This window comes from Balaenoptera ricei, chromosome 12 (genome assembly GCF_028023285.1).
Source record: "Balaenoptera ricei isolate mBalRic1 chromosome 12, mBalRic1.hap2, whole genome shotgun sequence".
Lineage (NCBI taxonomy): Eukaryota > Metazoa > Chordata > Mammalia > Artiodactyla > Balaenopteridae > Balaenoptera > Balaenoptera ricei.
The window spans coordinates 32281804-32303951 of record NC_082650.1 but is presented as its reverse complement, the minus strand read 5'-3'; the positions used below and the strand labels follow the sequence as shown (position 1 = coordinate 32303951).

At 38.7% G+C, this 22148-nt stretch overlaps 1 protein-coding gene across 23 annotated transcripts in view; it reads right to left on the bottom strand.

Moving 5' to 3' along the window:
- EPB41L2 (erythrocyte membrane protein band 4.1 like 2) overlaps positions 1–22148 on the bottom strand; it is a 214631-nt gene that overhangs the window by 74002 nt on the left and 118481 nt on the right. For all 23 annotated transcript variants that reach the window (XR_009506159.1, XM_059941214.1, XM_059941211.1 and 20 more), the window contains one exon: positions 6801–6905. Coding sequence is in view for 22 of the 23 variants with exons in the window: in XM_059941214.1 (XP_059797197.1) it covers positions 6801–6905 (105 nt within the window). In the remaining variant the exon portion in view is untranslated. The remainder of the gene's footprint in view (positions 1–6800; positions 6906–22148) is intronic.

The window sequence follows — 22148 nt, the reverse complement described above, 5'->3', positions numbered from 1 at the left end:
TTGATGATGAATCACTATATTTATATTCATAGGATGTTGGTGTTAGAAAAAACCTCAGAGACTATATGGTCCAAATGTCCAGGCTGACTGCAAACAGCCTCACTCCCACCTAAGAGGCTATGAGTACCAGAACATCCTGCCACCCCGAGCCACTTGGGTTATTAGGGCCCCCTACTTTCTTGGCTTTCTTGACATCCCAAACTCCTATAACTCTCTCTGCCACCTCAAAAGAGCATTTATCCCCTCGATCAGTGCTTCTCAAGCCTAAAGGTATATGTGAATTACCTGAAGCTCTAGTTAAAATGCAGATTACAAGTCAGTAAGTCCAGGGTGAGGACCCAGAATTCCTCACTGCTAACAAGCTTCTGAGTGACAGTGCTGCTGGGCCCTGCACCACCATTTGAGTAGTAGAACCAGAGCTTTCTTTTTGTGTAGAAATTCCTGTCTTTAACGGAAGTCAAATGTAGAGAGACATTTTTCAAGTCCTTTAACTGGCTTGTCAGGAAGACCTCCAGCCTTCACTGGTTAAATATTCTAATTGTTGACGGCCTCCTGCAGAAAGCCCTAGCAGGTGACTGCTTCCTCCCCATCACACTGAACAGCTGTATCAAATAATGTCAAGAGCCACAGTCTTTTTATTCCACAGAAGTGCTAACCACTTTCACCTGGCAAACATGAGCACTCAGGCCCATCGACCGGCAGCATCTCATCAGCAGTCTGAACATGCAGCCAGCTGCCTGTCTGGGGCCACTGGCCACACTAGATATAGAAAACAGCTCAAGATACAGTCACAAAATCTATCTTCTAATTCCCTCCCTCCCAAAAATATCTATCTCACCTAATTCTCCTTCAGGGTAGATGCTAAGACCCCAGAGTTAGAAGTTTTTCCAAATGCCTAGCCATGCCTTCAAAATTGGTGCTTGTCAATTTTGCCAGGTGAGAGAAATTAAACTTAATCCAACACACACCCTATTACCAAATGTTAAAAGTAAAGAATAATTTTGTCTAAAATCTGCATTTTCCTTTAAGAATTTAGAGCACTGAAGCAGATCCCCTTTATTATACCTCTGTCTAAATTAAGTCTAAGAACACTGCCATCACGTTGGTGTTGGCAGAAACCTTACAGGCCCTCTGTTACAGTGAAACAATCACTATGCATCTGGGAGAACATGATTCCAACACCTGTCTGCAGTATTATACGGTGTAACTGGATTGAATATAGAATTTTATTGAAGAATAGTTTATATGTGACAAACAGTTTAATACGAGAGTTTTTAGTTCTAGTTTCTGGGGGAGGAAATGGTCTGGCCATCAGAGAAATGCGTTTATCAATTTTCATAAAGTTAGCTGTGGATATCAACTACACTTCAAACAAGCTCCCCTTTCAATATGACTTGAAGCAAAATGACATTAAAAACCCTGGGCTAGAGGCCAAACTCTGTTAACATCAAAAATTCAAGACAATATTTTCCCTTTAAAGATAGTCCAAAATCCTTAATGATGGTTCCATTTAGACATGAATACAAGAACTATATGGACGGGGAATTCTGTGTATAAAAGAATAACAGGTAGCTTGATTTCACATATTTCTAACGAAATTTTCCATAGTGAAGTTTACATGAGTTCTCTACAGACATTAAAAAGTTCTAACACTAATAATGATAGATTTTCATACTCAAGAGTAAAGTGGAAGGCTTCCAACCATGAGAGACACAGCACTACACTAAAATAAGATGAGATATTCCTTTCCATGGAAAATTTTCATACAAATAACAATGGCTTTACATTGCAATACGTTGAAATGATCAATGACTGAAAACGTCCATAAATATAGATAATATTCAGCATTTTAAAAAGCAGTTTAAATCCTATTTCCTATAGTATCCTATTGTTGAAAATGCATGAGTTGAGTTGGTGCGATAGTAATAAGTTTCTATGGAAAAAAAAAAGGACACGATACAAATCTATATTTGAAAAGTAAGAGTTCTTTAGCCCAGACGTCTCGAGGACTGGATTTTGTCTACATAAGCAAGAAGGAATAAAACAAAATATATACAACACAAAAGTTACAAAGGCAAATCAGATTATATATGAATGATTAAATATATTGCCAATCACATGTGAGCACTGATTTCCTGAAAAGTGAGTATTTCAGAAAGGACACCCTGCTGTTCATTCTCCCACTGTTCTATAGTTAAAGCCTAGATAACAAAGTGTGCGCCTAATTTTGTGAGCATTTTCATCTCGAATTTTGTAAGAGGAACTACAGAGTAAAGTAAGGAATTATGAGTTCCCTGTTTAGTATTAGCTTTTTTGTCGATGAGAACCTTATGGAGAACCCCTCCAAACTTAACCTTAATAGTCTCTGCCCTAATGACCTTAGCCTCTCCTTGACCTCAGCCATCCCTTTTCATAGCTGAACACTCAGTTGTGTCACCACACAGAGGTCTCCACCTCATTAGATGTCACTGTTCCATTCTCAGATGCAATCATTTCCTCTCCTAAGTCTTCTAGCCAGTTATTCTCACTGTACCTGCCCGTCGACTTCTTTGGACTTTCATCCCTTGGTCCCAGCCATTTTCTCCCAGCCTATCAGCCCATTTCAGCTTCAGTTATGTTCCTGTGATCCTCTGAATAATCAGCTTGATAACCTGTGCATCAGGATCTCCAGTTTTCTCAATCTTTTGCCCTCTTACCATAACTACCGTGAACATAGCCAACTCCCCTTTAATACCCCATTTCTCCACTGTTATACCCAGGGTGCAGAGAGCAATTAGAGAAGCACACACCAATGTATTCTGCTGCCATCACAGTTTTATGATCTCCAATCTCAGCCGGACTGTCAACAGCAGTCCACATCTCTCCTAAATCATTGGCTCGTCTACCTTCACTACCACAACCTCAACTGAGGCTACTTTTGTGCTCTGGGTGAGCAGTCCTGCTCATATTCCCTCTCTCAGACCTTTTTAAAGGCTAGACTGGTTGTCTTACATCACTGTGTCAGCCTATCAATGACTAATCATTTTTCTTAGGATAAAGGAGATCTCCCAAGCCTGGAAATATAGACATATAGCCTAGATAGCCCTGCATAATCTGACCCCTTATCAACACCCAGTCTCCCCCCATTAACCACAACAGATGTCTTTCCATTTAGCAAGCGGACAGCTATTCCTGCCCAGGGCCCTGTATGTGTGCTTCCCATGTCCCTTCGCCCAAAGCCCACTCACACTTCAGATCTCTCCTTAAGCATCATTCTCTCCTAAGAAGTCTTCCCCGTTAATAACCTGAATCTTTCCTGTAAAACAGTAATCAAAATTTAGTAACTGTGTAATTCAGGTTTTTTTACTCTGTCTTCTCAACTAGGACTAAGTGGGGACATCCATGAAGGCAGGGTCTATGTCTTAATGATTTACTGCTAGAGTTGCAGAAGTACACTGGTTTGCACACAGGTCGTATTTTTTTTAATTGTGGTAAAAAACACGTACCAAAAAAATTTACCCTCTTAACCAACTGTTAGCGTACAGTTCAGTAGCGCTAACTATATCACATTGTTGTGCAACAGATTCTAGAACTTCTTCATTTTGCAAAACAAATTCTATACCTATTGAACAACAACTTCCCATTTTCTCCTCCCCCCACTCCCAGGTAATCACCATTTTACTTTGTTTCCATGGGTTTGACTAGGGATACCTCATATAAGGGACTCATACAGTACTTGTCTTTTTGTGATTAACTTCACTCAATATAATATCCTCTAGGTTCATCCATGTTATAGGATGAACAAGATTTCCTTCTTTAAGGCTCAATAACATTCCATTCACCACACCTTGTATATGCCACATTTTGTTTATCCAATTCATCCATCAAGAAACATCTGGGTTGCTTCTATCTCTTGGCTATTGTGAGTAATGCTGCAATGAACACAGGTATGCAAATGTCTCTTCAAGATCCTGCTTTCAATTCTTTTGGATATATACCCAGAAGTAAGATTGCTAGATCACTTGGTAATTCTATTTATAATTTTTTGAGTAACCTCTATACTGTTTTCCTAATAGCTGCACCATACTACCTTCCCATCACCAGTGCACAGGGATTCCAATTTTTTCACATCCTCGGCAACATTTGTTATTTTCTGGGTTTTTTGTTTTGTTTTTTTATAGTGGCCATCTTAATGGGTGTGAGATGGCACACAGGTAGCATATTTAAAATATTTGATAATGTCTAGATATACAGATGTTACACAGATAAAAGGTAAGGAGGCCTCTACCCTCAAGAAGTTCCTAGAGCAATGGGGAGAAAGACTGATAAACAAATAAGGTTTGTGCTAAATGTCTAGATGACTGAACTGTCAACTCAATCCTCGAGTTGGGGGCGGGAGGGATGGTGGTGGAAAACAGTCAAGGAAAATCTCATAGAGTAGGATACCTAAGTTGGATCTTAAGGGAGAGTAGACATTCAGATACCAAAAAAAATGAGAAGGATATTCCAAATGTAAGGGATAGTATGTTCAAGCAGATATAGTATGGACTGGCAAAGCTCCTCTTAGGAGAGAAATTTGGAGTGAGTTCAATATGGACTGTATGTGAGAGGTTACTGAGAAATGAAGGTAAAGAAGTAGACGCAAGTCACAGGACCAAGACTGTAATTCACACTAAGAGGGTTAGATTGTATCCATTAAATGGTTTGAAGCCAATGAGTGCCAAGATGGGATATGCCTTCTCGAGAGTTCGATCTAGCAGCAAGGTGAAGAATGATCACAGAGGCCTGAGACTGGACAGTTAGACCAGTTAGGAGGCTAATAAAATATTCAAAGCAAGAGATGACAGGAGCCTAAACCAAAGCAAGAACTGTGGACAAAGAGAACCAAAAGAGGGATGTTAGCAGGTAGAAGAGACAGAACTTGTTGACTGATAGGCAATGAAAAGAGGTATAAAAAGTAGAAGGAACCTCTCCCCACTCTTCAGGGAACAAATGAAGTTTAAGAGGAAGATGACGCGTTTGCTTTAAGACAACTGAGTGTAGTGTCCAGTAGGCAGTGAAGTATATGAGTCTGAGATTCAGGTGGAAGATATAGATTAGACACATAAGAGTCAGCAAAATAAAAAATAGTGAATCCTTCTATCTAAACGCCACTTTCTCACGCAATCTACTGTTCCAGAAATACCGTATGTCTTAATGTAGCATATCCTATTTCCACTAACAGAACATGTTATTCTACATATTCTACAACATATTAGATGGTCTTCCTTTTTTAAAAAGATTAAATGCTCCTGTGAATGTACCAAAATGTAATCTCAGAAAAAGTGGGTAATGACAGCCAAATTTCCATCACTTTCTCTTTTGCAGCTCTGAGGGCCAACAGAAGGGCACATGGTTGGAAACATTATCAAGACTACCTTATAATTTAAAGTCTAAAAAGAGCACCTAGTTTATTTAGTCGAATGTCTAATATGTTATTACTTCTAAGAAAAGTACTCTAAACAGAGTTCTAATGAGAATGCTCACACACTATTCAGCAGGCAGGCATGCAATTTAATTGTCTTTAGTTTAAATGTAGAATTAAACCACAAATTAGGAGTCAAAGATTTCAAACTAAGTAAGTTGAGAAAATTTAATTTATATATAATTATCACTCTTAGTACCTTATATTTCATTACCAGGATGTATAAATACAAATAATGATGGCATGCAGGCAAATAAAATTTACAGCCTATATCCATCTACCAACTGACTGTGACGTGAACATTAGGTGCTGGAAAGTGCACTGTGACCAAGTGCTCTCTCTGTGCATCCTCAGACAGAACGATCACAGTGAGTCTGCCCACAGCCACCATCTAACAGACTTAAAAGGGCTTCACTTTAGGTGTAACCCTGGAACAAACCTTCACTCTTCACTCCTATACTTAGTATCTTCTTCTCCAGAGTTAAGTCCCAATACTCAGAAAGTGAAATAGAAAAGGAGCAGTCCTTCCTCAACAAAGAGGAAAGTGCTAGAGACTGAATGTTTGGGTCCTGCCCCAAAATTCACATGCTGAAAGTTAATCCCCAACGTGATAGTATTTGGAGTTGGGGCCTTTGGGGGTGATTAGGTCATGCAGGTGGAGCCCACATGAATGGGATTAGTGGCCTAATAAAAGAGGCTTTGGAGAGCTCTCTTGCTCCTTCCACCATGTGAGGACACCATGAGAAGGCCCTGTCCACGAGCCAGGAAGGGGGCCCTCACCAGACACTGAATTGGCTGGCACCTTGATTTTGGCCCTCCTAGTCAGACGGGGCCTGAGTCTACCACCTGAGTCAGGCGGGGCCCTGCCTTTCTTTTTGCCCCCAATAACCCACACCACAGGGCAAGGAACACCTTCACCCCCACACAACCACTAATCTGTTCAGCAAGGCAAACACTCTCTCCAGACAAGTACAAATGGATTCCCTTGACATTTCTTCCAATATGCCTCCTTCCCTGCTTTTCAGACAAGCTTAATTCCTAGAATACAGGGGAATTCAAGAGCTAAAAACTCAACATAAAAATTTTAAAACCAGTTCTTTCAGTTTCTAACAATTAATGTACTATAAGATATTCCATTCTGTCTGCTTACGATATAAGTAGAAAAGCATACAAACACACAATAGCAAAAAGTTATACGTGAAAACACAAGTTTTCAATCTTTCCAAATTTCTCCAATGAACATAAAATATGTCATAGTAAAAACATAAAATAAGTTATTTGAAAGCTAAATTTTACACAGGTTACCCACAGTATTTTTCTAAGATGATATAAACAAACTTGAAATAACTTCACTTACTTTCTGCTCAGGGTTCTCCTGAAACACAAGTCCAAAGTAGTCCTTCTCCAAGAGATTGAGATGTTCACATACTCTGTCAAATAACACTTGTCCCTTAGCACGTTTCTGAGGAAAAAGAATAATATCTTTACTTTTCAAGCACTAATGAGTCCATGAGTACTGTAAACCAAGGGCATCATATCAGATAACATTATTTAGCATAAATTAATATGAAATATTTATATTCCAATCCTCTTTTATAACAATACCAAAAAGTGATTCATAACTTTTTCACTTTAGACTCCCCCAACACACACATAAAGCATAAATTCTAAAACGAAAACACGATCAGCCTCTATGCTTTACTGTAAATTCTAAAACGAAAACACGATCAGCCTCTATGCTTTACTGTTACTCCATGTCAATATTTCAAAAACTAAAAAAAGTAAAATGCTAAGAGTTCACTTATTTGTTTTTCAAATAGTTCAAAAATATGTCCAAGCTGCCTCCCTCAGTTCCTCAAGATGGCTCATGTCACGTCTACAAGGTATACTCTCCCCAGGAAAATCATTTAGCTCCATTCCTCAATGTATCCTAACACGATTCATCCCATCAGCACTTAGGTTTGATTTTTGTTCCAAGATATTTGTAGAGTAGAAATTATGTTTTTCAATACAAGCTACACTCTTTCTCAAGAATGATTCACTCTTTAGAACAAATCTTAAAAATAGAAGGGAAAGGAACTGAGACAGTAAATGAGCTGCCTCTAAGGATTTAACCTATTTTTGCCTTGCTTTGTTGTGTTTTTTTTTTTTTTTTAATTGAAGAAGCTGCTATCAACAGAGATACAAAAGCCTGTGACAGCCATAGAAGAAAAGCTCATTATTTAATCAATGGCAAAACATAAAGTGGTGACTCCAACTAAGATGTATGGCCCTGGGAACCCTCAACTGCAAAGTCAGGTTAGACACACGCCTCCCTGCCCTGCGTGGATATAAGCAACCCCCGGACTGAGAGTGAGAAAGGAACAAGCCAGCAGACTCGTTCATCTTCAAGATGAATGCCCTCACACTATCAAAATGTCTACTAGTTAGTTCATCCAGTGTGTGAAAATGAACGTTTCCCACACAAACATCTTTAAAAATGGAACGAGATATAAAAGACATTTCAATTTCAAATCAGGACAACTCTGATAAGGGGTTTCAAAAGATAAAGTCTTCACAGAAACTCAATTCAAGAGTGCGTTTCTCTCCTCTAACCTTTTCTTCCTCCTCTTGTTGAACCACAGGTAAGAAATCCATGCCTGAAGGACCTGCGAAGGAGAATCTGCAACTTTTATTATCAAACTTTTTATAGTAACTTTTTTTTATTAAAAGGTAGAATTACATTAAATAGTAGAGGGAAAAGGGAGAATGCCACACAGATTACATTATTTCAACATTTCAAGAAATGTGCTAGCCACATCACTACAGATTCAAAAAATGACTAAGTACATGTAAAACAGATATGTGTTTATGTGTCCACATATTTAAGTACATGCAAATAATAGTGTAGTAAATAAGAGTACTGGGCTCTGGATCCCAAATACCAAAGTTTTAAATACCTTTCCATTATTTATAATCTATGTGACCAGGGACAAGACACTTAACTTCTATTTGCCTTAATTTGTACATCTGTGAAATGGGGATAACAGAATATACCACAGAGGACGTGGTAAGTACTCAATGAGTTATAATACATAGTGAGAGCTTAGAACAGTGTGTGGCACATAGTAAGGGTTTAACCAATACTGGCTCTTATTATTATAAGCTGGAGAGCTTTATAACATGAAAAATGACTAACTTCACTTACATGAAATTTTGTGTTGAACTTTTAAAATGAAAGGTTCTGAATTTCACTATCTGGTCTGCATGCAATGATTAATCTAAATAATTAAGACTGAGTTTGGAGGTATTTTAAATTAACTTCATGAGGAGAAGGTGACTCATATCATGATTGTTACTTTCTTAAATGTGCAGTAAAATCCATTATCTCTTCTTCATAAGAGCCTGGAGTAGATGTGAGGAGATTTGGTTGCAAACAACAGCAAAGAATATTTCAAAGGTAATCAATAATCTAAGACAGACTTCGCTTTCTCTGACATTAATTTCAACAACATCGTTCACTCCTCAATCTCCAGTGAGTAATTACCCAGCATAATAGGTGCTTGTTGAATCAACTAAAAATACAATATTACAGTATACTCTGTGTGACATACTTCTTTTAAATGAGGTGACATTTACCCACTCAGGCTCATAGTGACAGACCATAGTTATAATTTCAGTGCCTACTTTGTAATTAGGAAGTGTCCTTATCTAAGATAACAAAGGGAGAAAACTATTACAGCTCTTGCCACATCTATCTACTTGTTCATCACACACTATGTATTTATAATGAGGTATAAATGAGTCACAGACGATATTCTACTACTATGAAGCAGAGATTATCTTCTTATTTAGAAAGACACTAAGAACTCAAAGGAAGCTTATATAAGAAGTTGGCCTTTAATCAGATATAGTTTCCAAACAAACTTATTACTTCTAGGAAACCTCTGACTAAACGACAACTACTCTCAAATAAGCTAACTACTGAAATTGATTAGCCGTAGAAATCATGGAGAAACGTGACAGTGTCGAAGGAGATTCATGCTATTTTATCTGGTTGCAATGCTATTTGCAATTAGGGTAAAAAGGATAGTCAAAACAACTGATGTCTATACATACAAACCTCAGTTCAAAGAGAAAAACACATTCTAACATTGGCTTACAGTCAATTTTTATTAATAAACCATACGTTCTCACTGGTTTCCATTTCAAAAATAGAAACATGCTCTCATGGACAGCATTCCCCTAAAAGATTACAACATCCGCAAAGCTCACCACCGCAATCTGGTGTTGGTACTGCTGGGCAGCAGAGGGAAGACGCGTCCGCATGGGGCTGCAGTCAGACTCAGTCCCTCCCTCATTCGACGTTGTGTAAGCTGTTTACTATTACTGGACGAGTGTGACCGTGGGCGAACCACTTAGTCTCCTTAACTGTAAGATGAGATCGCAGCTCTCTCACAGCTCACTGTGAGGGTCAAATTAACCCCGTAAGAGAGTGTATGTCAAAGTGCCACACCAAGTGCCTCGCTCAATCACAGCTGAATTCTCTTCCCAACTGTCTTTCATTAGCCCACATCTAACAAACACCAAAATATCTTCTAGATGCACAGACTGCCTCTCTATGATTCTCTCCTTCCCTTTTCCAGGAAATAGGTATTTTAAATGCTTGATAAGATCTTAACTACATGCACGTATTACTTAAGCTTCCATTCAGCATCTCCACCCTCAATGAACTCAAAGGCTGGCTGGGAAGACAAAAAAGCAACAATACTATGAGGCGTGTACTGAAAGATGCACGTACAAAGTGCATGAAGGAACACCAAGAATGGAACAGTAACAGCATCTGAGAAATACCATAGCTTTGGGTGTATGCAACTTTTCTGTAAGCCTAAATTTATTTTTAAATAAAAAGTTAAATTACCAAAAAAAAAAAAAAAAAAAAGAAAGAAATATCATAGCTTCACCAAGACTGTGGCATCTGAAATGAATCTTAAACAAGGAAATGATCTTTTAAGATAAAGTAATAGCATATTCAAAAGAACTTACTTTTCACTTTGGATGTTTATAAAGTCTGACAGAACCAGTTTCTATTCAAAAGATACTGGAGGTTACAGAACGATGAACTCTCAGGTGACCGCAAGGGCTTGCCAGGCTAAAAAGCTCCACATATACTAATTCTGTATCTAATATATATCAGTTCCTATGTTAAGACATTGAGGAAAGAACCATAAATAAGACACATATGGTCTCAGGAACTTTACATTAGAATGGTAGACACAGAAAATAAAAACGAAACCTACCCCCCCTGAAAAAAAAGTCCTATGAGTCTACCCCTCTAGACTGAAATAGGTACCTGGTCCAACTTGTCCAAAGAACACTGACCAGTGGCCTATGAGATATAAGAGCTCTACCCAACGACAATGTCTTACTCTGGGGATAAAGATTACCAGATACAACCACATCTTCCTTCAGGGAGTTTAAATACAAGATAGATATACACACACACACTCGTACACACACATACTCATACATACAGAGCCACAGAGTGTGTGAACACAGAGGGAGAGCCAGTGAGAAGGCAGTACGCAGAAGCCAAGGGTATCGGGGGCAGACTTATATTTGCCAAAGTATGCTCTATTGTTCCCATTGGTCCCATGAGATGCTTCACATATACACCCAAATCCCCAAAAAAGGGAGTAGAGTGGGACAAGGAAAATTCTGCCTAATGTACACAACTACTGAGCATCAAAACTCCTATTTGCATATAAGATACCCTGAGAAGCTCTATGGTGGGAAAATAAAAAAAACTTGTTTATCATCATTCAACCTGATGTCTACCAAAATTATCTGGCTAAATAAACTACTATCTTTCTTTAATACAACACTTACTAACTACTTATTCCACATCAGAATTACTGATCTACAGACGCTACCTCAAGAAACGAGAGAGAGAAAAATTACCATGACATGGTCCTCAAGCAGATTTGGAGACTGTTAATAACATTATCTTTTTTATTCCAAACTGACACAAGAGAGAATTCAGTTTAAACTGGTCCAGGATTGGAGTACCCAAATGTCTGGCTAAAGCAAATGATTCCCATAGATAAAATCCCAACAAGCATAATCAAAAAAATCAAAAACACACAAGGAAACCAGTTACTATTATTGACCATCAGACACGGTATCAGAATCAGTTATTCAGAGACTGAAGACAATGGAATTACCAAGTACGCAACACAAAATTAGTATGTTTCTATATGCTGAAAGAAATAAATGAATGTTTTAAAATATCAAGGAAAAAGCAACTATCAAAAAGCAGATTCTTAAAAGAACCAATTAGAACATCTAGAAATAAAGCTATACTAATTAAATTATAATCCAAATGGACAGGGCTTGATAAAGTTAAAGAGAAAACCGGTGAACTGGAAGATAGATCTGAAAAAATTATCCAGAATACAGCACAGACAGATGAACACTATGAAAGAAATTCACAGACATGTAAGATAGAAGAAGGGGTCTATATATACCTCCCCAGAATTCTACATGAAGACAACAGAATAAGGGAGAGGCAATGTTAAAAGAGTAATGGCTGATAAATGCTGAAAGTCTCAAATTAAGAAAACCCAATGGATTTCAAGCCAGATAAAATAAAACCCATTAACCTACAATCACTTTATTCCATTAAATATTTACACACATTAACATTCAAAAGATTTTGGCATGCATTATTTTAAAATAATAGACATTATAAAGCCATCAAGACAAGAAGGAAAGAAACATGAGACAGGGAATAACAAGGAGTAGAGAAAGAAAATTGTAACAGAAAACCCAGAGAAGTTATTCTTTAAAAACCTAAAACTGATCTGCCTTGTAAGCTAATTCAAAAAGGCAAACAAAATAGTACATTTCTTCTTATCTCATAAAGAAAACACATCAAATACTCAGGAGGCATATTAAATAATATACATTAAATGGACCAAGTTATTACATTTTATAAGCATTAATCTGTAATCAAACTTGCCTGAGTGTGCTGTGACAGCAATAAGACCCAGTGGCTCACAACTTCTTTTTTGCCTTCATGCTGTTCGCAACTCACTCCATAAATAAAAATTCTCATCATTTGGGGAAGAGGAACCAAGACACAACTCATAATGCAAGTACATAAAAATATGTGTGTGTTTGTGGAGGGGGGGATTCCCCCTGGTGGCACTGGTTAGGACTCCACGCTTCCACTGCAGGGGGCACGGGTTCGATCCCTGATCAGGGAACCAAGATCCCACATGCTATGCAGTGTGGCAAAAAAAAAATGTATGGGGTCATGCGAGGTGAAATTGTTCCTTCTCCTCTCCCAGATTCTGGTATGTACCACCTTTCATGATAATCTTCAAGTCTCAACAGTTTCTTAGAAACATACCACAGCAGAATGGTAATAACATAGATTTGAATGCCAGCCCCACCTCTTAACAGCTGTGTAACCTCAGGCAAGTTATTTAACTTCATTTTGTCTCAGTTTCCTCTCTTTAAAATAAAAATATTCACCTTATGATGGTGATCAGAGAATTGAATGAAGTATATTTAAAGTACTTAATAAAATGTTTGGCACATTACGTGAATGCACTAAAAGGCAGCTGAAAGCACAGGACCTTTCTGGGCTGTTCTAAAATAATAATTGATTTTAAATATCATTATAAAGAGCTTTCACAGTTATTTCATCTAATCTCATTTCACAATAAGAAAACTGAGGTTGGAGACAGCTTAACTGCTCTAACTTTTCAGTCTGATTCCCTGAATTTCTTTTAAAGCAGGCATCCCCAACTGCAGGCCGCACAGCAGGAGGTAATCAGCGGGCAAGGTAGCGAAGCTTCATCTGCCGCTCCCCATTGCTTGCGTTACCACCTGAACCGTCTGCCCCTGCCTCCCCGACCCTGTTCGTGGAAAAATTGTCTTCCACAAAACTGGGCCCTGGTGCCAAAAAGGTTGTGGACCACTCTTTCAAAGAGATGAATTCTTACCTGCAATATACATAAACATTAGTACTCTACATTTCTATCCAGGAAGGCAATTTTCTCCTATTATCATTCTTTTCACTTTTTATAAACAACTTGAATTCTAGTGCATGGAAGGACTACAAACACACATTTGTCAACCAAGCAGAATACACAGATATTTTGCTTTACAATGTGCACCTAAGATATCAGTATATGTAGCTGGTTCATTAGTTGTCATAGCTGCCTGTCCCAGATAAAAAGGTCTACTGACTTGCCAAGGCATACTCTAAATTTCTTTCCTACCTTTATTTCCAACTGTTGAAAGCCGACCTCTAGACCAATCTCCAAATTCTCCTCTGTGAAGCCTATTCCAAGCTCCCAATATTCATCTTTCTCCTTCAGGCACTTTATTTCACATCTATGCTGCTTACTCTTAACTTCTACTCCTTTTTTTTTTTTAACATCTTAATTGGGAGTATAATTGCTTTACAATGGTGTGTTAGTTTCTGCTGTATAACAAAGTCAATCAGCTATACATATACATATATCCCCATATCTTCTCCCTCTTGTGTCTCCCTCCCACCCTCCCTATCCCATCCCTCTAGGTGGACACAAGGCACCAAGCTGATCTCCCTGTGCTATGTGGCTACTTCCCACTAGCTATCTATTTTACATTTGGTAGTGTATATACGTCCATGCCACTCTCTCACTTGGTCCCAGCTTATCTTTCCCCCTCCCCATGTCCTCATGTCCATTCTCTATGTCTGTCTTTATTCCTGTCCTGCCCCTAAGTACTTCAGAACCATTTTTTTTAGATTCCATATATAAGTGTTAGCATACAGTACTTGTTTTGCTCTTTCTGACCTACTTCACTCTGTATGACAGTCTCTAGGTCCATCCACCTCACTACAAATAACTCAATTTCTTTTTTATGGCTGAGTAACATACCATTGAATGGATGTGCCACATCTTCCTTATCCATTCATCTGTCGATGGACACTTAGGTTACTTCCATGTCCTGGCTACTGTAAATAGAGCTGCAATGAACATTGTGGTACATGACTCCTTTTGAATTATGGTTTTCTCTCTGCTGGGTCGTGTGGTAGTTCTATTTTTAGTTTTTTAAGGAACCTCCATACTGTTCTCCATAGTGGCTGTATCAATTTACATTTCCACCAACAGTGCAAGAGGGTTCCATTTTCTCCACACACTCCCCAGCATTTATTGTTTGTAGATTTTTTAAGGATGACCATTCTGACCAGTGTGAGGTGATAGCTCATTGCAGTTTTGATTTGCATTTCTTTCATGATTAGTGATGTTGAGCATCCTTTCATGTGTTTGTTGGCAATCTGTATATCTTCTTTGGAGAAATGTCTGTTTAGGTCTTCTGCCCAGTTTTGGATTGGGTTGTTTGTTTTTTTGATATTGAGCTGCATGAGCTGCTTGTAAGTTTTGGAGACTAATCTTTTGTCAGTTGCTTCATTTGCAAATATTTTCTCCCATTCTCAGGGTTGTCTTTTCGTCTTGTTTATGGATTCCTTTGCGCTGTGCAAAAGCTTTTAAGTTTCATTAGGTCCCATTTATTTTTGTCTTTATTTCCATTTCTCTAGGAGGTGGGTCAAAAAGAATCTTGCTGTAACTTATGTCATAGAGTGTTCTGCCTACATTTTCCTCTAAGAGTTTTATAGTGTCTGCACTTACGTTTAGGTCTCTAATCCATTTTGAGTTTATTTTTCTGTATGGTGTTAGGGAGTGTTCTAATTTCATTCTTTTACATGTAGCTGTCCAATTCTCCCAGCACCACTTATTGAAGTGGCTGTCTTTTCTCCCTTGTATATTCCTGCCTCCTTTATCAAAGATAAGGTGACCACATGTGTGTGGATTTCTCTAGGCTCTATCCTGTTCCATTGATCTATACTTCTGTTTTTGTGCCAGTACCATACTGTCTTGATTACTGTAGCTTTGTAGTATGGCCTGAAGTCTGGGAGCCTGATTCCTCCAGGTCCGATTTTCTTTCTCAAGATTGCTTTGGCTATTTGGGGTCTTTTGTGTTTCCATACAAATTGTGAAATTTTTTGTTCTGGTTCTGTAAAAAATGCCATTGGTAGTTTCACAGGGATTACACTGAATCTGTAGATTGCTTTGGGTAGTAGAGTCATTTTCACAATGTTGATTCTTCCAATCCAAGAACGTGATATATCTCTCCATCTGTTTGTATCATCTTTAATTTCTTTCATCAGTGTCTTTTAGTTTTCTGCATACAGGTCTTTTGTCTCCTCAGGTAGGTTTATTCCTAGGTATATTATTCTTTTTGTTGCAATGGTAAATGGGAGTGTTTCCTTAATTTCTCTTTCAGATTTTTCACCATTAGTGTATAGGAATGCAAGAGATTTCTGTGCATTAATTTTGTATCCTGCTACTTTACCAAATTCATTCATTAGCTCTAGTAGTTTTCTGGTAACATATTTAGGATTCTCTATGTATAGTGTCATGTCAGCTGCAAAGTGACAGTTGTACTTCTTCTTTTCCGATTTGGATTCCTTTTATTTCCTTTTAGTCTCTGATTGCTGTGGCTAGAACTTCCAAAACTATGTTGAATAACAGTGGTGAGAGTGGGCAAACTTGTCTTGTTCCTGATCTTAGTGGAAATAGTTTGTTTTTCATCATTGACAGCGATGTTGGCTGTGGGTTTGTCACATATGGCCGTTATTATGTTAACGCAAGTTCCCTCTATGCATACTTTCTGAAGGGTTTTTATCATAAATGGGTGTTGAATTTTGTCGAAAGCTTTTCCTGCATTAATTGAGATGGATGATCATATGGCTTTTCTCCTTCAATTTGTTAATATGGTGTATCACATTGATTGATTTGCATATATTGAAGAATCCTTGAATTCCTGGGATAAACCCCACGTGATCATGGTGTATGATTCTTTTAATGTGCTGTTGGATTCTGTTTGCTAGTATTTTGTTGAGGATTTTCGCATCTATGTTCATCAGTGATACTGGCCTGTAGTTTTCTTTTTTTGTGACATCTTTGTCTGGTTTTAGTATCAGGGTGATGGTGGCCTCGTAGAATGAGTTTGGGAGTGTTCCTCCCTCTACTATATTTTGGAAGAGTTTGAGAAAGATATGTGTTAGCTCTTCTGTAAATGTCTGATAGAATTCGCCTGTGAAGCCATCTGGTCCTGAGCTTTTGTTTGCTGGAAGATTTTTTTTTTTTAATTTATTTTTGGCTGCATTGGGTCTTTGTTGCTGTGTGCGGGCTTTCTCTAGTTGCGGTGAGTGGGGGCTACTCTTCGTTGTGTTGCGCGGGCTTCTCATTGCAGTGGTTTCCCTTGTTGCAGAGCACGGGCTCTAGGCCTGCAGGCTTCAGCACTTGTGGCATGTGAGCTCAGTAGTTGTGGCTCGCAGGCTCTAAAGCACAGGCTCAGTAGCTGTGGCACACAGGCTTCACTGCTCTGCACCATGTGGGATCTTCCTGGACCAGGGCTCGAACCCATGTCCCTGCATTGGCAGCCAGATTCTTAACCACTGCACCACCAGGGAAGCCCTGTTGTAAGATTTTTAATCACAGTTTCAATTTCAGTGCTTGTGATTGGTTTGTTTATATTTTCTATTTCTCCCTGGTTCAGTCTCGGAAGGTTGTGCTTTTCTAAGAACTTCTCCATTTCTTCCAGGTTGTCCATTTTATTGGCATAGAGTTGCTTGTAGTAATCTCTCATGATCCTTTGTATTTCTGCAGTGTCAGTTGTTACTTCTCCTTTTTCATTTCTAATTCTGTTGATTTGAGTCTTCTCCCTTTTTTCTTGATGAGTCTGACTAATGGTTTATCAATTTTGTATATCTTCTCAAAGAACCAGCTTTTAGTTTTATTGATCTTTGCTACTGTTTCCTTCATTTCTGTCACATTTATTTCTGATCTGATCTTTATGATTTCTTTCCTTCTGCTAACTTTGGGGTTTTTTTGTTCTTCTTTCTCTGGTTCCTTTAGGTGTAAGGTTAGATTGTTTATTTGAGATTTTTCTTGTTTCTTGAGGTAGGATTGTATTGCTATAAACTTCCCTCTTAGAACTGCTTTTGCTGCATCCCATAGGTTTTGGGTCATCGTGTTTTCACTGTCATTTGTTTCTAGGTATTTTTTGATTTCCTCTTTGATTTCTTCAGTGATCTCTTGGTTATTAAGTAGTGTATTGTTTAGCCTCCACGTGTTTGTATTTCTTACAGATTTTTTCCTGTAATTGATATCTAGTCTCATAGCATTGTGGTCAGAAAAGATACTTGATACGATCTCAATTTTCTTAAATTTACCAAGGCTTGATATGTAACCCAAGATATGGTCTATCCTGGAGAATGCTGCATGAGCACTTGAGAGGAAAGTGTATTCTGTTGTTTTTGGATGGAATGTCCTATAAATATCAATTAAATCCATCTTGTCTAATGTGTCTTTTAAAGCTTGGGTTTCCTTATTTATTTTCATTTTGGATGATGTGTCCATTGGTGAAAGTGCGGTGTTAAGGTCCCCTACTGTTGTTGTGTTACTGTTGATTTCCCCTTTTATGGCTGTTAGCATTTGCCTTATATATTGAGGTGCTCCTATGTTAGGTGCATAAATATTTACAATTGTTATATCTTCTTCTTGGATTGATCCCTTGATCATTATGTAGTGTCCCTCTTTGTCTCTTGTAATAGTCTTTATTTTAAAGTCTATTTTGTCTGATAGGGGAATTGCTACTCCAGCTTTCTTTTGATTTCCATTTGCATGGAATCTTTTTCCATCCCCTCACTTTCAGTCGATATGTGGCCCTAGGTCTGAAGTGGGTCTCTTGTAGACAGCATATATACAGGTCTTGTTTTTGTATCCATTCAGCCAGTCTACGTCTTTTGGTTGGAGCATTTAATCCATTTACATTTAAGGTAGTTATCGATATGTACGTTCCTATTACCATTTTCTTAATTGTTTTGTAGGTCTTTCTTCTCTTGTATTCCGGCCTAGAGAAGTTCCTTTAGCATTTGTTGTAAAGCTGGTTTGGTGGTGCTGAAGTCTCTTAGCTTTTGCTTGTCTGTAAAGGCTTTAATTTCTCCATCGAATCTGAATGAGATCCTTGCTGGGTAGAGTAATCTTGGTTGTAGGTTTTTCCCTTTCATCACTTTAAATATGTCCTGTCACTCCCTTCTGGCTTGAAGAGTTTCTGCTGAAAGATCAGCTGTTTACCTTATGAGGATTCCCTTGTATGTTATTTGTTGCTTTTCGCTTTCTGCTTTTAATATTTTTTCTTTGTATTTTACAATTTTTGATAGTTTGATTAATATGTGTCTTGGTGTGTTTCTCCTTGGACTTATTCTGTATGGGACTCTCTGTGCTTCCTGGACTTGAGTATTTCTTTTCCCATGTTAGGGAAGTTTTCAATGATAATCTCTTCAGTATTTTCTAAGACCTTTTCTTTTTCTCTTCTTATTCTGGGACCCCTATAATTCAAATGTTGGTTCATTTAATTTTGTCCCAGACGTCTCTGAGCCTGTCCTCAATTCTCTTCATTGTTTTTTCATTGTTCTGCTCTATGGTAGTTATTTCCACTATTTTATCTCCCAGGTCAGTTATCCATTTTTCTGCCTCAGTTATTCTGCCACTGATTTCTTCTAGAGAATTTTTAATTTCATTTATTCTGTTGTTCATCATTGTTTGCTCTTTAGTTCTTCTAGATCCTTGTTAAACGTTTCTTGTATTTTCCCCATTCTACTTCTAAGATTTTGGATCATCTTTACTATCATTCCTCTGAATTCCTTTTCAGGTAGACTGCCTATTTCCTCTTCATTTGTTTGGTCTGGTGGGTTTTTACCTTGCTTCTTCATCTTCTGCATATTTCTCTGTCTTCTCATTTTGTTTAACTTACTGTGTTGGGGTCTCCTATTCACAGGCTGTAGGTTCGTAGTTCCCGTTGTTTTTGGTGTCTGCTCCCAATGGGTGAGGTTGGTTCAGTGTCTTGTGTAGGCTTCCTGGTGGAGGGGACTGGTGTCTGTGTTCTGGTGGTGGGGCTGGATCTTGTCTTTCTGGTGGTCAGGACCGCATCCGGTGGTGTGTTTTGGGGTGTCTGTGAACTTAGTATGATTTTAGGCAGCCTCTCTGCTAACGGGTGGGGTTGTGTTCCTGTCTTGCTAGTTGTTTGGCATGGGGCATCCAGCACTGAAGCGTGCTGGCCTTTGGGTGGAGCTGGGTCTTAGCGTTGAGACGGAGATCTCTGTAAGAGCTCTCACCGTTTGATATTACGTGAGGCTGTAAGGTCTCTGGTGGACCAGTGTCCTGAACTCGGCTCTCCCACCTCAGAGGCTCAGGCCTGACACATGGCCGGAGCACCAAGCCCCTGTCAGCCACACAGCTGCTAGAGCTGAAGGGCTCCTGCAGAGGCGGGGGTGTGGGGAGGGGGTGGCTGGGGCTCATCGCGGGGACAAGGACACTGGCAGCAGAAGTTCTGGGAAGGACTCCTTGGTGTGAGCCCTCCCAGAGTCCGCCATTAGCCCCACCAAAGGGACTGTCGTTCTACTCCTTTTGATACTTACTACTTTTGAAGACTGGATTCTTTAAGCTAAAGTATGTCTGACTCATTTTAATGTCTCCTACAGCAGTACCTCATTGATTCACTTCACTCACTCGTAGGCCAAAAGATATGCTGGATGCAACGGCTTGGTGCTATAATGCCAGCCAAAAAGTTGGCAGAGTTGAGTCTAGAAATCAGGTCTTCTGGCTCCCAGTCTTATGCAATTCCCTGGCTCTAGCTCATGGACTACCAACCCACAGATATTCAAGGAACTAAGCCAAACACACACTGCCAACTAGATTCTAGAAGAAGAACAGCCAGAGTCCTGTATTTTATTTTCACAATTCTACATTGTACTTAGACTCTTCCTTAGTAATTAGAGCATTTCCAAATACTTCTTGGGAACTAGAGGAAAGATGTCAGCAGAAAAGCCAATCTGCCCCTTTCTCTTAAGAGCTGACCATGAACCACCTTTATGCAAAAGGGGACAGTGGGATTTTGCAGTCTTTACACATTCCTGCCCTAAGACATCAGTCGCTGTTATTTCTTCTTGCTATCTGAAGCATGCCTTTGCTTTATATCCCATCTTACACTAGAATCTTTATAGAGTACAAACTGTGTTCATCCCTATTCTGATAACGTAGGACCAGTTAATTAAACAATTAAAACCATACAACAGTTAATCAACTTGCCAAGTACACTTCAAAAAGAAATCTTATCTTCTATATTAAATGCCAACAAGCTTTACAATCTACTTTGCCCCTGTCTGCCTCTCCCTAACCTCACTTACACCACTGAACAGTAGTATAAAATCAATGGGTTGAAATTTTCAACAAGAAAACGAAACAGAGACAAAACAAGATAATTTAGGTGGATTTAATATATATTATTCAAGGATCGGAAGGCTAGCTTTGGGGAACTTTCTTTGGGAGGGGTTGGGGAGGAGAGCAATTTATAGCAAACCGAGCGGAAGAAAGGCAGCCTGGAATCTGAGACGCTGAGCGAAGTTCCCCGTGCCTGTGCTGTTATTTGTGGCATTCATTATTGAGGCCAAAACATGACATTTCTGGAGGCCTCTCAACTTGGAGGAATTTGTGCAACTGCTTACCCGGCGGATTGCAGTCAACACCACACACCACTGGCGTTTTATAAAACACCATCACTGTCTCCGTGTAGGCCCCTCCACACTGCACTTATTGTGCACTGAGAAGACAGTGCTGGGAAGCGTACAATGCGATCCACACATCACAGCCCTTGAGCTATGTATTTCGCGCTAGCTCTGAACTGCACTGTGCAAGTATAAAAGGCCAAGGAAAGAAAGGTATGCACAGAGCAAACACAACAACTGAGACACTGTCATGGGAGGTGGAGGAAATCAAAGATAACCAAACAGAAGGGGAAAGGAGTGTCTTAAAAAGTCTCAGGGCATCACTTATCGGATCATTCTTTTCCTACCAATCTGAATGACACACCTCTGTCCCAAAGTTCATTCAAATCCTGGCAAAAAGGAAGAAAGAAACCACATCCAATGATTGTGTGTATGTGTATTCAAAATGTAACTCCAGAAGTAAATGAGACATTTATAATAAAGGAAGATTTTAAAGTTCCCTGATCATTATTAAGTTTGAAAAAAGTGTATTATATAAAAAATATATAAACGTACACACGTATAGTATATATAAATAAATGTGTATATATATACACATACACATGTATACACACACACATACCTATTGTTTTTTCTTTGAGTAGTTGAAAAAAAATTTCCAAACTTAATTTTCACTAACGATCAGGAAAAATTTGTATATATGTATATCAATAGATAGACCGACAGACAGGCATGCATTATCAAAATTACATAAGCATGTAGGTTTCTTAAAAGACACTACCAAGAATGATAAGCAGAAATCTTTCTTATATAGTATTCCTTCAAGACCAGCCTCTAAAAGAAGAGGGAAGAAAAAGAAAAATCCTCTCATAGTTCATTACAGACTCTCTATTTCTTTCCATTCCACAGGATTCAAGGAATTATGCTTCAACATTGAGGAAATTCTGCAGTGTTGTTGACATGAATGACATAAAATACTATTCAATATAGTTTTAGGTGCTAGAAATAAAAATTAAAAAGCTGCTACAAAACAAAACACACACTAGACCAGAACGCACCGCACAATACCCTCCAGTAACTGTGTCCTGCAATAAT